The sequence below is a fragment of the Sminthopsis crassicaudata genome, chromosome 2 (assembly GCF_048593235.1).
Source record: "Sminthopsis crassicaudata isolate SCR6 chromosome 2, ASM4859323v1, whole genome shotgun sequence".
NCBI lineage: Eukaryota > Metazoa > Chordata > Mammalia > Dasyuromorphia > Dasyuridae > Sminthopsis > Sminthopsis crassicaudata.
In genome coordinates, this window is record NC_133618.1 from 358,929,499 (window position 1) to 358,947,958 (window position 18,460).

Below are 18,460 nucleotides of genomic sequence, written 5' to 3' on the forward strand. Positions count from 1 at the left end.
CTTTTGATGTGATTTTTTTCTTGTGCAGCATGACAAATATGGAAATATCTTTAGAAGAATTGCATATGTTTAATCAATAATCAACTGTTGTTTATGGGAAGGAGTGGGAGGGAAGGAGAGAGGGAAAAAATTTTGGAACACAAGTTTTTGCAAGGGTGAATATTGAAAACTATCTTTGTATTTATTTGAAAAAAATAAAAAGCTAAAAAAACAAGAAAAAAAGAAAAATAATTTAAATTGCTGGGAAAACTGGAAATAAGTCTGGCATTAGAATAGATATATGATCTTCATATGAAATGTCATGCCATAAAATGTCAGAAGACAAAAAGATTATGTCTCTCTCACAACCATAGAGAAGAAATATATTCTTTGCCAAATAAGGGATAGAGGCAATTATAAAAAAAAAAATAGCTATTTTTGATTACGTGAATCAATTCTATACAAATAAAATTTATATATGTAGAATAAGAAGGCAAGTAGTAGGACAGAAAAATATATTTGTATCAAATTTCTCAGACAAGGATTTAATATTCAATTACCAACATCTTACACCTTATATCAAGATAAAGTCAAAACAGGTACATAATTTAAACATAAATAGTTATAAATTAGGAGAGCAAGGAATAGTTTTACCTGTCAAATCTATGGAGAAAGGAAGAATTTATGACCAAACAGGAGACAGAACATTATAAAATACAAGATGGATAATTTTGATTACATTAAATTAAAAATATTTTGTACTAATAAAGCCAATGCAACTAAGATAAAGGAAAACAGAAAGTTGGGAGACAATTTTTGCAGGGGTTCTGATAAAAACCTTATTTCTCAAATATATAAGAGAACTAATTCAAATCTATAAGTAATTCTCCAACTGACAAAAGATCAAAGGATATGAACAATTTTCAAATGAAGAAATTGAAGCCACTTATAATCTTATGAAAAATGCTCTATAAGAAAGGCAAATTAAAACAATTCTGAGGTATCCCTTCACACCTTTCAGATTGGATGATCATAATGATAAATGTTGGAGGGGATGTGGGGAAACAGACATTAATGCATTGTTGGTGGAGTTGTAAAACTGATTGAGCCATTCTGGAGAACAATTTGGAACTATGCCCAAAAGGCTATCAAACTAAATATATACATACATATATATCCTTTGATCCAACAGTGTCACTACTAAGTCTGTATCCCAAAGAGAAAACAGAAAAGGACCCACATATGCAAAAACATTGATAGTAGCCCTTTTTGTATTGGCAAGAAATTGAGCGGATGGATGCCCATCAATTGGGGATGAATAAATTGTGGAATATGATTGATAGAGCAACATATTGTTGTTCTCTAAGAAATGATGAATAGGCTGATTTCTGAAAAGTCTAGAAAGACTTAAATGAGCTGATATTGAGTGAAGTGAGCAGAACCAGAAAACACTGTACAAAGTAACAGCAAGATTATGTGATCAACAATGATAGACTTAACTCTTCTCAGAAATTTACTGATCCAAAACAATTTCAATAGATTTAGGATAGAAAATGCCATCTGCATCCAGAGAGAGAATTACAGAGACTGAATGTAAATCAAAGTATACTATTTTTATGCCCACCAATTGGGCAATCGCTGAGTAAATCATGGTATGTGATTGTGATAGAACCTGGAAAGTCCCCCAGGAACTCAAGCAAAGTGAATAGCAAATTTTCTGGGATGACCAGCTGTAAATGACTTTGCTATTCTCAGTAAAACAATGATTCATTACTACTGATGTTGAAAAATCCTTTCCATACCCAGAGAAGCAATGATTGTGTCTGAATGCAGATTGAAGCATTCTCTGTCTCTCTTCCTCCCTCCCTCCCTGTCCCTGTCCCTGTCCCTTTCCCTTTCTTTCCATCCCCTCTCTCTCTTTCTCTCTCTCTCTCTGTCTTTATTTGAAAATATATTTTTTAAGATGGAAGAGTTATGTTGTCTTTCACAAACATGAGTTATGGAATGTTTTGCATAACTTCACAAGTAATTTCTTTATGGGGACCGAGAGTGGGGATAAGGAAGAGAATCTGGAACTCAAAAGTTTTAAAACAAATGTAAAAAAAAATTATTTTAAATGTAGCTAGGGAAAATATTAAATAATTATTTTAAAAAGCATACAATTCTCACATTTCTTTTTTGTTTGCTTTTTCTTTCTCATGGTTTTTCCTTTTTGTTCATATTTTTCTTTCACAAAATGACTAATACGGAAATATGTTTAAAATGATTGTTACACGTATAACATCAAATTGCTTGTCATTAGAGTAGGAAAAAGGTAGGGACATGGAGAAAAAACATGGAAGTCAAAATTTTACAAAAATGAATATCACAAACTATATTTACATGTAATTAGAAAAATAAAATAATATTGAAAAGTAAAACCAAAAAAGAAAGAAAAATTGTATAACAACCATGTGAAAGAATGCTTCATGTGAAATTTATTTGACCATTCTGGAAAACAATCTGGAAGTACATATGTTGAAAGGACTCTTAAACTATGCATACCTTTTGACCCAATAATACCACTTTGGGTCTATACCTCAAAGAGAGCAAAGAAAAGAATTACTTGTACAAAAATAATTATAGCAGCTCTTTTTATGGTGGCAAAGAATTAATGCCCATTAACTGGGGAATGACTGAACAAGTAGTATATTATTGTGATGGAATACTTTTGTGCTATAAGAAATGACAAAAGGGAGACAGTTTCAGAAAAATTTAGGAAGAGTAACTAATGACACATGCAGTATGTATTTTAGTATAGTTCACTATCATATTTCTTTCTCAATGGGTGGATGAGGGAAAAAGGGGGAAGAATTCTGAACTGAAAATGAAAATAATTTTTAAAGAATATTTCAAATTATTATAACAAGAAATGTAAATAACCCTATACTTTCATCTTATACATGCAAATTGGCAAATATGGTAATAGTGTTGGAGAGGCTCTAAGAAGATAGGCATACTTAGTGCATTGTTTAGGGATGCACTAAAATTTTGGTTGCTCCAAAATGGTTTAACTGTTTTTTAAAGGAATTCAGAATTACAAATACAATGTCCATTCTATTTGACACAGACATTTTACTATTAGGCTATATCTCAAGGAAGTCACTGACAAGAACCTTCCAATTATATCAAAATTTCATAGCAGCATTTTTTGTGATAGCAAAGAAATGGAAACAAAGTAGATGACATTACTTGGGGAATGACCCAAAAAAAAATTGGTATATGTATGTAATAAAATATTATGTTTAAGAAATTAGAAATACAAATTAATACAAAGAAACATGGAAAGATTTACATAATAAGATGCAGAATAAAGTAAGCAGAGCCAAGAAAACAATACACATACAAATGGAAAGAATCATAAAACAATCAAAAGTGAATGATGAAAAAATACAAAGAGTAAAAAAATAGTCTCAAAGAAGAAAATGATAAATTAATCCCATTCCTATTCCAGTGGATTTGATATATATATGCTTACTATATATATATATCAATTATATAAATATATATTTATTAAATAATTTGCATATTTCCAGATCAACTGTGAATAGATTCAACCATCCTGGAGAGTAATTTGGAACTATGCTTAAAACGTTATCAAACTATGCATACCGTTTGACTCACTAGTGTTTCTATTAGACCTATGTCCCAAAGAGATCTTAAAGGAAGGAAAGGGACCCACATGTGCAAAAATGTTTGTAGCAGCCCTTTTCATAGTCGAAAGAAACTGGAAACTGAGTGGATGTCCATCAGTTGGAAAATGGCTGAATAAGTTATGGTATATGAACATTATAGAATATTATTGTTCTATAAGAAATGATCAGGAGGATGATTTTATAAAGGCCTGGAGAGACTTACATGAACTGCTACTAAGTGAAATGAGCAGAACCAGGAAATCATCGTACACAACAGCATCTACATTATACGACAATCAATTCTGATGAACGTGACTCTTTCCAACAATGAGATGATTGATGCCAGGTCCAATGATCTTGTGATGAAAAGAGTCATCTATAACCAGAGAGAGGACTGTGGGAACTGAATGTGGATCACAACAAAATATTCTCACTCTTTTTGTTGTTGTTCACTTACATTTTGTTTTCCTACTCATTTACTTTCTTTTTTTTTGATTTGATTTCTCTTGTGCAGAAGGAGAATTGTATAAATATGTTTACACGTATTGGATTTAACATATATTTTAACATGTTTAACATATATTGAATTGCTTGCCATCTAGGGGAAAGAATGAGGGAGGAGGAGAAAATCTGAAATACAAGGCTATGTAAGGGTCAATGTTGTCAAATTATCCGTGCATAATATTTTGAAAATAAAAAGCTTAAAAAAAAATAATTTTTTTAAAAAAACTGAGATACCCTAAAGTTCAGTTATTTGTCTAGGGTCTCACAAATTTTATCAGAGGTAGATTGAAGCCAAGTCTTCCTAAGTCCAAGTAGTCAAAGCTTTTTCTGCACCTGAGGCTTAGAAGTGGATGATATGTTTAAAAATAAACTTATATTTTCATGTTACTTATCTCGACTTTTTATGCTCAGCCATCCCATTGCTGGCCTGTTTCCCACAAGGTAAGTTCCCGATTTTGGGGAAGCTGCCTGAAGCCCTGAGCCAGACCCCTAAGGATGTCAATAATCTACTTTAATCCCAGTATCAACAATTAGAAACCCCACCTAGTTTTCAGGGTCCTCCTCTGTGCTGCACTGTCTATTCTTTCCTTCCTCTTTTCCTGTACCCAACTTCTTACCCTCCAAGTCCTATTCTAAAGCTCCTTTCACTTTGCTGCCTGATTATTTGCTACATAGGGAAACTCATCTTTCCCCATCTTTCATCCTCCTGGCTATCATTGCACTTGAATTCCTCGTGATGACACAGCCTGCCTGGCCGCCTTTTCCAGAACTGGTTGTATTTTCATTAATTTCTTCTGATCCACTGAATGATATGGGTGAGGTCTGAAAACTTCTTGCTCCTTATTGCCAGGCTCCACCTCTTTTACTATCATTCAGTAACCTCTGTTCTATGTGGCAAAATGGAGAGTGCCAGGCTGGGAATCAGGAAAACTCAGAAAGATGTCCTCAGACACTTACTATGTGACCCTGGTCAAGCCATTTAACCCTGTTTGCCTCAGTTTCTTCATCTTTAAAATGACTTGGGAGAAGAAAATGGCAAACCACTCCAGTATCTTTGTCAAGAAAACCCCAAATGGGGTCACAAGAAATCAATTAGCATTAAACAATAATTCATATCTAGCTCCCAATCAAATTTCTTAAAGCTTTTGTATGCCAATCTCTACGACACTCTCCTTCTTTCCTCAATGAGTTCATTGCCTAACTCCTCCCCATCTCTTGCCTTCAGATTAGGAGACTTCAATATATATAGTAATACTCCCTCAAAACAGCTTAACTTCTCAGTTCCTCAGCTTACTCATTTCATTATCCACTCATTACTTCATATTTCATTAGCATTTCTGTATCTCATTTCAGCTATATACATATAGTCACCTTGCCATCATTTACAAATATACCACTTCCATATTCAGAATCTCTAAAGTTTCCTTATGATCATAATTTGTAGTCCTCATGCTTCTCCTGTTGCCTTAAAACATTACATCCTGTTCTTTGTTCTCACCAAGACTGCCAATCCTTTGACAATTCCTCCCCTTTCCCTCCCAGTTCCTTCCCAGGCCATCATTCCTGCACTGATTATAATCTTCCCCCTTTTCCATTTTAACCCATTTGTGAACCAGTTCAATTCTACAGTTTTCTTCTCTCAGCTTCCTTGTGTTCTCATTCTATTTCTAGTTTTGCTTTACCAAACATCAGTCTTTGATTACACTCATTACCTATTGCCTTCACTCCTACTCACATGCTGCTGGAAAAAAAGCTGGAGAAAATCATGAAACTGTGACTAGATATATTACAAATTCAAATTACATAATCTTAACAAGGCTTTCATTGCAGCAACAAAATCCTTTTATATCTCTTTAAATAACTATCTTAGTCACCCCAGTGACTTTCCCAAACCTTTTCATCCCTCTTCACATCTTTCATGGACTCTCCCTTCCCTCTTAGCTGAGAATTTTGCTTCATATTTTCCTGAAGAGAGGTCATTCAACAAGTGTTCCTTCTTTTCCGCTTCAATATCATTTAGATACTTTTTGCCCCTATCACTTCTTTCACTCTTGTCTCAGGTAAAAAGATGGCCCTTCTTGCTAAAGTTAACCCCTCTGCCAATACAAGTGATCCCATTCCATCCTATCTTCTCTTGGTATTTGTCCCTTCTATCATTCTCACTCTCATTTATCTTCAGCCTCTCCCAGTCTACTGGATATTTCCTTACTGCTTATAAATATGTCCATGTTATATCTTTAAAAATACTCACTTGATCATCTGTCCTCATTTGCTATCATCCCAAATTTCTCTTCCCTTTTGTGGCTAAACTCTTTGAGAAGTCTGTTTATAATCACTGCCTCTACTTCTTTTCCTCAGTCTTCTAATTCTCTACTATCTGGTGTTTTACCTAATTATTCAACTGCAAGTTTTTGTTTTTCAAAATTATCAGATCTAAATTACCAAATCTAATGGCCTTTTCTTAACCTTCTAGACTTTTCAGCAACCTATGGACCACACTGCACTGTGAATCACCACCTTAACGTCTCCAGATCAAATTAATCTTCCTAAAGTTCGGGTCTGTTCATGTCATCCTTTATTCAATAAATTCCAAAGGCTATTAGCTCCAAGATCAAACATAAAATCTCATTTGACTTTTAACTCTTTATAACTTGGACCCCTCCTATGTTTCCAGTCTTCTTATATCTTACTCCATCAGTACACTCTGATCTGGTGATACTGGCCTGCTCACTGTTCCTCACACACAAGACACTCTTACCTCTCTGACTCGAAGCATTTGCATTGGTTCATCTTCCAAGCCTGGTTCTCCCCTCCTTCATCTAGTTCCCTGAATTTTTTTGGATCCCAGGTAAAATTTCTTCTTCTATAAGAAGTTTTTCTGAATACTCCTTAATGCTGGTGTCTTCCTGCTGTTGATTATTATCCCATTTATATTTTGCAAATTATTTAAATGTTGTCTCCCCTATTAGACAATGACCTCCTTGAGAGCAGGTACTGTCTTTTACCTTTTTAAAATATTCTCAGTACTTAGCACAATGCCTGGAACATGGTAAATGCTTAATAAATACTTATTAATTTACTGCTTTATTGATATGTCAAAATTAATTGTTTGGAAATATTTTCTCTGCTTAACAATCCAAATTTAGAAAATATTTTATGATTTAATGCTATATAAATGTGGAAATAATGAGGCATCATAAACTGTCAAAATAGAATCAGGATTCCTATAACTTGTACAACAACAACCCTTCAACCTGCATGTCACCAAGGCCAGTGTCTTGAGCAAAAATCATGGCAAGCATAGAGGTAATGTTGGCACATAAGCAGCCTGGGGAAAGAGGTAGGAAAATTATTTTCCTGCAATCTTTCATGAGAAGGAACTTTAAAGAGGGTACTAATAACTTGTGCTGAGTTCAGAAGCACTAGTTCTCATGCTGGTACCAGATGGCTACAAAACATCCTTGGAATTAGAGCATCAAAATCAAGATTTCTCATAGCAGCTAATATGGTCTGAAGATGCCAACTTGATATAATTTACCATACTCCAAAGAATAGTTTGGTTTTTGTTGTTTTTGCCAGGCCAGATGTTCCCTTTAGAAGTACACAGATTCTGGCCCTAAAATAAAGTCCAAAGTTAGAAATAAGCTAGAATGAATAAGCCAAAAAAAAATTACAGTTTAAGAAATTATGTTATAGTAACAGGAATATTCAAGATGCAGACATAGGAGTCTGACTGCAAAATATAAAACTGCAAAACAAAATAAAGCTTAGGCATAAATTCAATTAGAATTCCTGGAATAAAGCAAGAATTGGGGGGAAAAAAGAAGGAATTAGAAATGTTTTTAATCAATAAAATTAGAGTTCTAGGGGAAAAAAATGGGAAAGAAATATTATGTCAAAAAGAAATGGAAAATTAATTAACAGTTTGGTATGAGCGATATAAAATCTTGCCCAAGAAACAAACTTCCTGATATTTAGAATAGAGCAAACAAAAGCCAAAGACTCCATGAAGACAAGAAATATTAAAGTTGAAAGATTGGGAAAAAATGCAAAGTATAAAAACAATTAACAAAATTTTGGGTTTTTTGTTTGGTTTGGTTTGGTTTTTGCAAGGAAATTTGGGTCAAGTGACTTGCCCAAGGTCACAGAGTTAGCAAATTGTAGGTATCTGAGGCTGCATTTGAATTCAGGTCCTCTTCACTTCAAGGCAAGTGCTCTATCCACTGTGCCATTTAGCTGCCCCAAAAATGTTAATTGTTAATTAATTTTTAAAAATGTGAAAACAACATAACAATAAAAAACAAATCAAGGGGGAAAAAATTAAGAACTATATGACTATCTAAAAATCATGTCCCTCCCCCCAAAAAGGGAACATTTTTCTTTTTCTTTTTTTTTTTTTTTAATTCATTTTTCCAAATTATCCCCTCCCTCCCTCCACTCCCTCCCCCCGATGGCAGGTAATCCCATACATCTTACATGTGTTACAATATAACCTAGATACAATATATGTGTGTAAATACCATTTTCTTGTTGCACATTAATTATTAGCTAAAAGGAACATTTTTCAAGAAATCACAAATTAAGTGTCTAGATCTCTGAAAACCAGAGGGTAAAGTGGAAATAGAAAGAATCCACTCATTAGCTCCTGAAGGAAATCTCAAAATGAAAACTCCTAGGAAAATGAGAGCCAAAATCTGTACTTTCTAAATCAAAGAAAAAGTACTGCAAACAGTCAGAAAAAATTCAAATACCAATGAGTCAAAGTCAGGATCATACACAATATAGCAGTTATTATCTTAAGAAGCAAAGAGAATGAAACACATTTTTCCAGCAGGCAAAGAATATAAACTTGTAACCACTTACCCAGAGAAACCTTGAAGGGGAAAAAAAAATTTCTTTAATGAAAGAGAGAACTCCCAAGCATTCCTGATGAAAATAGCAAAGCTTTATAACACTTTTAAACTTTGAACTTCAAATACAGAGAAATATAAAAAGGTAAGCACAATCATAAGTGACTAAATTAGGATAAATTGCTTACATTCTAATATGCGAAGATATATATGTTCTTTCTGAACCCTCTCATCATCAGGAGTCATAGAGGGAGTCCAATTAGAGAAGTTCTGGAAGTGTTGTTACATCTTGATCTTAGAAAAAGAATGGAAAAACAGGATAGGAGAATACACAGAGGAAAGGAAGATTAAGATTAAGAAAGATTGTCTCAGATAATAAGGATGTTCAGGTTTCATATATTATATATAATATATATTATATTGTACATATTATATATAATTATATGTATATAAATATGTCATATTATATATAATATATATGTATAAATAAATAAATTACATATATTTATACACATGAGGAAAGGGTAGAGGAAGCACATGACATATAAACTTCATTCTCATCTGAACTACTTAAAGGAATAAAGAATACCCACTATACTCACAGAGTTGGCTACAGAAATACATTTTAGACAAATATTGGGAGGGGATATGGGAAAGTTGGGATATTATTACATTGTTGGTGGAGTTGTGAACTGATTTAGTCATTCTGGAAAGCAATTTGGAACTATGCCCAAAGGGCTATGAAACTGCATACCCTTTGATCCAATAGTGTTTCTACTAGGTTTGTATCCCAAAGAGATCATAAAGGAGTGAAAGGGATCCACATGTGCAAAAATATTTGTGGCAGCCCTTTTTGTAGTGGCAAGAAACTGTAAACTGAATTGGAGAATGGCTGACTAAGTTAAGGTATATGAATATTATAGAATATTATTGTTTTATAAGAAACAATCAGAAGGATGATTTCAGAGAGGCCTGGAGAAACTTATATGAACTGATGCTAAGTAAAATGAGCAGAACTAGGAAATCATTGTACACAGCAACAGCAAGATTATATAATGATCAATTTTGATACTCATAGCTCTTGTCAACAATGAGGTGATTCAGACCAGTTCCAATGGTCTTGGGATGAAGAGAGCCATCTGCACTCACAGAGAGAACAGTGGAAACTGAATATGGACCACAACATAGTATTTTCACTCTTTTTGATGGTATTTGCTTGCATTTTGTTCTTTCTCTTTTTCTTCCTTTTTGATCCAATTCTTCCTTTGATTTAATATTTTTGTGTGGAAATTTGATTAAATTTTCTTGTAGCATATTTGTGGAAGTATGTAAAGAGGAATTGCACGTGTTTAATATAATGGATCACTTGCCAACTATGGGAGGGAATAGGGAGAAGGGAGGGTGGAAAAAATAGAATACAGGGTTTTGTAGGGGTGAATGTCAGAAATTATCCATGTATACATTTTGAAAATAAAAAACTATAATTTAAAAAATTAAATAAAAATAAAGTAAAAAAAAAAACGCAACAGCATCAACATCAACATCAACAGCAAAGTAAAGAAGAGGAGACAAAAGAAGAGAGAATTAGAAGGGTATATTAAGGGAAGAATTAATCCTAAGGAAAACAAAACCCAACTAATATGTACAAAAATATTTTTAGCTTTTTGAGAAAGCAAAGAATGGGAATTGAGGAAGGGCTGAATAAATTATGGTATGTAAATGTGATGGGATTCTATTGTGCAGTAAGAAATGATGAAGAATGTAATTTTAGAGAAACTTGGAAGAATTTGGATCAACTAATGTAGAGTGAAATGAATAGAACCAGGAGAAAAACTTAGACAATGTCTATTGTAAAAACAAACAACTTTGAACAACTTAGAAATTCTGATCAATATAATGACTAACCAAAAACATGAAGAAGTACATAGAGTACAGAATAAGAAATATGTGCTACTTCGCCTGTTTCAGATTACTTGCTGTCTTGGGAAGAGAGAAGGTAAGGAATAGAGGGAAAACGATTTAGGACATTAAAGTCTTACAAAAATGAATGTTGACAATTATCTTGACAAGTACTTGGAAAAATAAAATACTATTGAGAAAAATAATATATGTATATAATTATATGTAGATTACAAAGTGTAGATTTCATATTTATGTATGTATTTTTTCTTTTAAATATAGCCAATTGTAGTTCTGAAAACCTACTTACAACGGGAATGGGTTCTATAAGCAACACTACATATATACCACGAAGGGTAAAGCATCCTCCAAATTTATAAAGAAATGAGAGAAGGGATGGGAGGTTGGGAAAGCAAAAGAGGAGGAAGAGGACAAGGGAGGACTCCTTGGGTTGGGGGATGTTAAGTAATAGCAAGGCAAGTTATGGAGCAGAATTTAATTAAAGAGGCAGCAGGGAGAGGAAAGAAGTGTGTATATGTGAGGTGTGTGTGTGTGTGTGTGTATGTATATATCTCTCTATACACATATACATATATCGTTTGTAGCATGCTTAGGCATGGGGTGGGGAAGAATAAAGAGGGAGAAAAAAAGAATAAAGTAAGTAAGGTGTGCAGCAGAGAACCAAAGAACAATTTACAAGGAAGTAAAGAAAAAAATAGACACTCATGAATATAATTTCTTCTATTAATATATATACACTTTCTTGATCTGATAATTTATGTATTTTGAATCTTCCCTGATGTTCTGCTGGGCATGTGACAATGTTCTGTTTTGTTTTGCTTTTTTTTATTTGTTAGTTTTTCTTTTTTCAAATAAAATAAGAAGTTTAAATAAAAAACCAGACATGTGCAAAACTGAAATTTGTTTTGCTTCATTATACATCATTGTAAAAGGAATTTTATTTTTCTTTCATTCTCAGTTGGCTGAGGTAGACTACAGGAAAAGAATTTCCATTGTTACTAACTGAAAACAAAAAAAAGATGAAAATAAATTTTTTTTAATTAAAAAAAGTAGCTTTTACATGTAAATGCCTTCCTTTAATATCTATAAAAACTGAAAAATTACAATAATTTTGAATTGTCAAGTATCAGTCATTTTCACGTGTATTTTCAATGTTTAATTATGGGAAGAGGACAGGAAATACTTAAAGGTTAGTTAGTATTAGGGACAATTAATAAAATTTTTCATGACTGTCAATTTATGTGAAAACTATTAAGGGCACAACCATGATGTGGCAATGGTAATTGTAAAGACTTCCAGGCAAATGGCCAAATATTTCACATTTCATTTTTGTTTAATATTTGTAAAGAAGACTCCTTGCTTAATATTTTTCCTTTTTTGGGGGGGAGGGGGCTGAGGCCAAGGTCACACAGCTAGGAAGAGTTAAGTATGGAGGCCAGATTTGAACTCAGGTCTTCCTGACTTCAGGGCTGGTGCTCTATACACTGCACCACCTAGCTGGCACTCCCCCCTTTTTTTAAGCTAACAGAATTAAATCAGGTTGTTTTTTCAGATGCTTAATGTTGAGAACAAATTATGCTGACACCATATTTGGAAACAACATTTGGCTTAAGAAAAATGATAAATACTCAAAAGTAAATTCCTGTAGAGTAACTAGTCCATTTGCATTTAGCATATTTTCACAAACATACTTCAATTAAGGTTTCAGAGACAAAGAATAAACCATTAAGGAAACATTTGGGACATTGTGGTAGGTGAATTTGTATTTGTATTCCTTCCTAAGACAAGTTTTGAGTCTCTAGTGGTACAATAGATAATATGTTGGACCTACTTATTGCAGCAAGTGAAAGAAGAAATGACTGAGGAAATATAAGTTTGAGCTTCTGGGCACATTGATTTATTAAGCAATCTATGTCAATTGCCTAACAATTTGGGACTGGGCTCCCCTCAACTTTGACACTAGACCCCAAAGATTTTTATGTATTTAAAAACATAATTGAGATATATAATTCTGAAAAATTGCATCAGTCTTCAGATCTGACCAGGTCTCTGCTCAGCATAACCTAGAACAAAACTGTCCAACCTAGCTTCCTTGGTACCAAAAGACATACAAATTCCTAGTTACATGGAAAAGGGGTCCTTCTGACTAGATGGATTTCTGAAGACCACACAAGTCACCATGTCCTTTACCACATACTGTCTAAATAATCAAATATGTGGGAGGGAAGGGGCTTGGTCAACTTCACTAGAGTATCAAAGGGATCCTTGATGCAAAAAAAGACTATGAATCCCTATATATTAAATTCTCTGAAATGAGCTTAGTAACTTCTGCATTACACTGCTTATTTCAAGTCTGATACTGAAGGCTTTCTAGAAGATTAAGGAAATTTAAACTAAAAATTACCAAGCATATCACCTTACATAGACCTGTGACATGCCAGGAGTCAAGACCCTAAGGGTTATCAATTGAGGGCTAGATGTTCCCTATTCTATTTTTCCTTCTATGTAAGAGCACTTTAACACAAAAAAATGAACTATATCATATCACACATATTATATAGGTACTTTGTTACTATCTTCCAAAAAACTGGTTTCAACACACCTTGACATCACAGACGAGAAACTACTGAATTTAAAAAGGATTTTGGTAAATAATCCAATAAAATAAAATATCCAATAAAAAAGAATGGCCTCATTAGTAGGAGTAAAATCTTTCATAGCATTTTTCTATGTTCAGACTCAATCAGAGGATCTCCTAGCTGAAAAGGATCTGAGATCATCAGCTCCAAGCTGTACCTAAAAAAATATACCCTCTATAACATTCCTAATAAGTAATCAAGAAGATTTTATTGGAAAATTCTCCCTAAGGTCCAGGAACCCCATCCCCTTCAAAGGTAGTCCATTCCATTTTGATTATCTTATTGTTAGTATGATTTTCTACCATTAAACCTATCCCTAGGCAACTTCTATCCGTTCTCTGGGGCCAAGCAAGTCTTATCTCTGCTTGATTTAACAGCCCTCCAAATACTCAAAGATATTGTCTCCATCCCCAACCTACCCAAGCTGATTATACTCAATTTCTTAACCAATTTCCATATGATATGAACTCAAAGTTTTTGACCAACTTGGCAATCCTCTTCTTAATGCCCTTCCAATTTATCCAAGTCCTTCTTAATTGGAACAGAATGCTCCAGATGTGATCTAACCAGGAAGAGGAGAGTGGGAACTACCAATACCCTAGTCTTAGTATGACTAGGTTAATATAGCCTAAATCATGTTAGGTCATTATTTTGGATGCCATATACCTTTGTCTCATATTGAACTTGAAATATGCTAAACCCCTTCCCTTCCCTTCCCCCTCCCTCCATTCTTTTTCAGTTTATTTTCTTCGTCTCTTACTTGTAAAGGTGGATTTCTGAACTGTCTGGTTAAATTCCAAGAGGCCCAAGATACCCATGAAGATGAAGGGACATACTGTGCTTCAGGTGACATTTTGCTGGAAAGTTTTTTCAAAAGACAGTATTACTTTTCTCATTTGTCTAAATGAATAAGTTATAAAAACAAAATATGATGGAAAACTTATCAACAAAGACAATTTAAAGAAAAATGCACATTTATTTTATTATTTTATTTTTGGAGGAATCTAGAAAACATTTGAACAAATATTGATATAGTGCATAAAAAAAAGTTAAAGTCTGTACATCATCCAAATCTTAAAAATCCAACCATGCCAGTGTGACACTTGAACAATGGGCTAACATAGTTTGCTTTCTGAAGAAAATAATATTTCTAGCATGGCTTCTCTTGATAAGTAGCATGACACACCTGAACAGAGTTCTTAAAATGATTTTATTTAAAAAAAAAAAAAAAAAAAAAAAAAAAGTCTCAACCCCAAAGTGGACTGACTGATGCTGGTTGAAAGCAGCACCAATTGTCAAGTGTGTAGGATGGAAATATACTGTCAAAAGGAAGCATAAACCATCACAGATTGAAAAAAGTAAGTAAATAAATAATCTTAAGAGAAAGATGGCTGAAATTAGAAATCATTTGTTTTGCCTATGTATTGTTGTACAAATAATATATGGTACTTTAATCTGCCACCAAGAAAACATTGGACAAAGTGGAATCAGAAACATATTTATTTCTAGGTGACAACTTTTCAGATAAAAATGCTACCCTGAAGTAGTAATGGTTTGATATCCTCTGACACTTAAAGCTATTTAACATACTGTTAAGAAACTGAGTTTATGATACTATTTACAGTATATTATTTTTTAAACTTGTCCTTCACTCAAGTAAAGAGGATTTCTTGACTCTTAATTAATAAAAATCTTTTACCAAAACATTCAATTCCTGAAAATCTCTCTCCATTCAGACAGTGTCTTAATTTGAAAGACTTGTACTAAGTACAGATAGGCCCCTGGGTGATCAAATTTCACAGCCTAAACCAGAAGAACACCATGGAAGCTCCAGATCCAGGAATTTATGTCATCTGAGGGCTAAAAAACAAATACATTTATGACTAACCCAAGAATAAGTAATTTGTTTCCCCGAAGAGAGGCCAAGCTTTAAGATGAATGCTAGGACATAATTTTACTCCATAATTTTAAAGAAAAACAGTATATATTTTAATAAATGCAATCTACTACTGGGGTGTTGGAATATATCAAATGTAGAGATATATAATCAAACTATTAAAGAGTTAGGAAAAATCTTACTCTTTATAGATTTGGTTATAAAAATCAATTGTCTATAGGGATTAAAAATTTTTAATTCAGAAATTAAAGGGTAATCTAAAATCAAACATTAAAATCCTGTCATACACAGAAAAAAACTATTAGGCTACACATTTTAAATTTGTACAAAAAACACAAAGTAGTTCAAACTATTATCCATTTACTATGATAAAAGTTAAGATAAAGACTCTGAACGCATACTCTAAATATTTGAGGATAACAACCTCATTTCTAGTTCATATTCTTTGATGTATGACAATTAGACTCATGCCAAGAAAAGCAAAAACAAGCCAATAAAAGAGAATGTTACCCTTTGTTTGGAAATAAACATTTCATTGTAAATTAGTTTGTGAATTGCTCCAAAAAAACAAAGGTAAAAGTATATCTTACTAATTTCCAATGAAATGTTCAAATCTTTCCTTATGTATTAAAAGTTGGAGTCTGTCAGGATTAAAGTCTATTTAATCCATATTTCCATACTTATAAGTACATAAATATTATTCTAAAGGAAATCATACTCTGAAAACAAGTTTGTTTTAGGTCCAAACATCTTAGGAGAGTGGACAAAGTTTTTTTTTTTTCTTTTCTTTTTTTTTTTTTTTTAAGCAAATACTGGTTTTTCTTGTATAAAAAAATCAGCAAGACAAAATTTTTTTAAAAATCTTAATTTACAATATACTGTAAACTTCAAAGACAACAGAAGCCACAAAGTTTCACACACCAGCAACTGGTAAAGATGTTTTCTCCAGATCTTTATAAAACTTTATATCTTCCTTTATTTGTTGGTTGATATGAATTTTGCTGTAATTAAAAGAATCAAGGTCAGAGACAGTAAAAAATACCCCCAAATTGAATACTTCCCTCTATATGAATTTAACATCAAAAATGTACAATGATAAACTTTCAATCAATTAGATTAAATTAATTTTTGCATCTTTACCATCTGATATTTCTTCTAAATAATTTAACTATGAGTGGATATTAGCAATCTTCTAAAAGCCTATCATTTATTTGTATGTCACTCAACTTATTCATTCACTAGTGATTTCTACATATATAATTAACAGACGTACCAAAATATTGATATAAATTTAAGATAAGATAAGGAGGCGATCTGGATCTCTAATTTTTCATTGGTAAGGACAATTTCCAGATGAAGAAATTTTCATGCAGATCAGCATCTTCTCTGAAACTTAATAGTCTTAGAGAATTGCCTAGAACACTAAGAAATTAAGTGACTTGTCTAGGCTTATACAGTTTAGAGGTAAGAGTTGCACCCAGGAACTCTGGCTATTCATTATGGCGCAATGCTGCTTTGTTCTCTTAAGAGGAGGATTTTTTTATTGCCAGATGCTGAAAAATCTAGCTTAAGATCTCATGTTAAGTTCATTTCCTCCTGTAACATTCTGTATAATATCTTCCATTAACTTTGTGTAAGCAAATAGCACTTTTTTTTCTGTTCCACTAGAATGCTATATAAAAGATACTTAAATTGAAAAATCCAAAAACACATTTTTTAAAAAAAGCAAAAATCAACTTTTCAAAAGAATGTTGATCATACTATTAATACGAACCACCCAAAATATTTTTACTTACCAGTCTGATTAATTCTTCTTTTATAAGCCTAGTAATTTCTGCCTTTGCTTTCTGCACAGCCAATTCATTGGCACCTAGGAAGTTAAGTGGCAAATATTAGTAGACTCACACATGATTTTTACAAACACATACTGCAGGTCAATTTCAGGTACTGTACATTAAGTATCAAGGAAAATTTTTAATGGCTGCCTAAAAAACTTTAAAAGTTTTAAATTATGCCTTTAAGATATTGCTGGGACCACTTTTTGTGACAAATTAAAGCTGTTTAGGACTTCACTAAATGCAAGAACAACAAAGAATGACAATGCAGGGCAAAAGGAACAATCTACAGTTGCAAAGACTCCTATTGTAAGATACTTTTCTATCTTTTCCACAGACATTTCATCAAGACAATAAAATCATACTCAATGAAAATGACTGCATATAAGCAAAATATTAGCCATCTTTCAACAGCATATTATTTATCTGTATGTCACTCAAGTAACTCAGTGCTCAGCAGTTTTTAGATTATGTAATTTCCAGACATGAAAAGACTTTAATGTACAATTTTCCCGTAGAAACGAAAGCCAGGCCAAACCCTACTAAATAAACCTAAAGCCTATGAGATCAGAAAGGCTACACTATGAAAAACATTAGTGAAGACTTGAGAATAACAATAAGATTATAAACCTATGAGAGTAAAAGAATTAAAGTACCTTTGACAGAAATAAGGAAGTTTTGACAAGAAATAAGATTCCATGAGACAACAAGAAATATTTGGACAAAGCAAGAGACCGAAAAAATGTAAAAAAAAACCAAACAAACAAACAAAAAAAAAAAACCGCACCTATTTATTTTTGGAAAACAGATCAAAAAGAGATAACTGAACAATTGATGAACTCCCTGAAATTCATGATCAAAGAAAAATCCTAGATAATCTTCTTCAAGAAATTTTATCTAAGAATAACTCTTTTTATTTATAAGTATGCAATTCATTTTTTTTTTAAATTTCAAGATGTTATTCATTTAGGACAAAAATGTATCTAGGCATATGATGTTCCTAACAGTTTCTATAAGAAAAATATTTTCATAACTCTTGGTTTTGTTCATTTCAGTTTGTCAGAAGTTCATGTAAGGGGGCACCTAGGTGGCACAGTGGATAGAGCACCAGCCTTGAATTCAGGAGGACCAGAGTTCAAATCTGGTCTCAGATACTTAATAC

At 32.8% G+C, this 18,460-nt stretch overlaps 1 protein-coding gene across 1 annotated transcript in view; it reads right to left on the reverse strand.

Moving 5' to 3' along the window:
- Nucleotides 1-14,522: 14,522 nt before the first annotated feature.
- Nucleotides 14,523-18,460, reverse strand: part of DDX46 (DEAD-box helicase 46) — a 48,358-nt gene continuing 44,420 nt past the window's right edge. The window contains exons 23-25 of the mRNA XM_074284799.1: nt 17,260-17,333; nt 16,385-16,464; nt 14,523-15,426 (exon numbers count right to left, since the gene is read on the reverse strand). Of these exons, the coding sequence (XP_074140900.1) occupies nt 16,417-16,464; nt 17,260-17,333 (122 nt within the window). The 3' untranslated portion in view covers nt 14,523-15,426; nt 16,385-16,416. The remainder of the gene's footprint in view (nt 15,427-16,384; nt 16,465-17,259; nt 17,334-18,460) is intronic.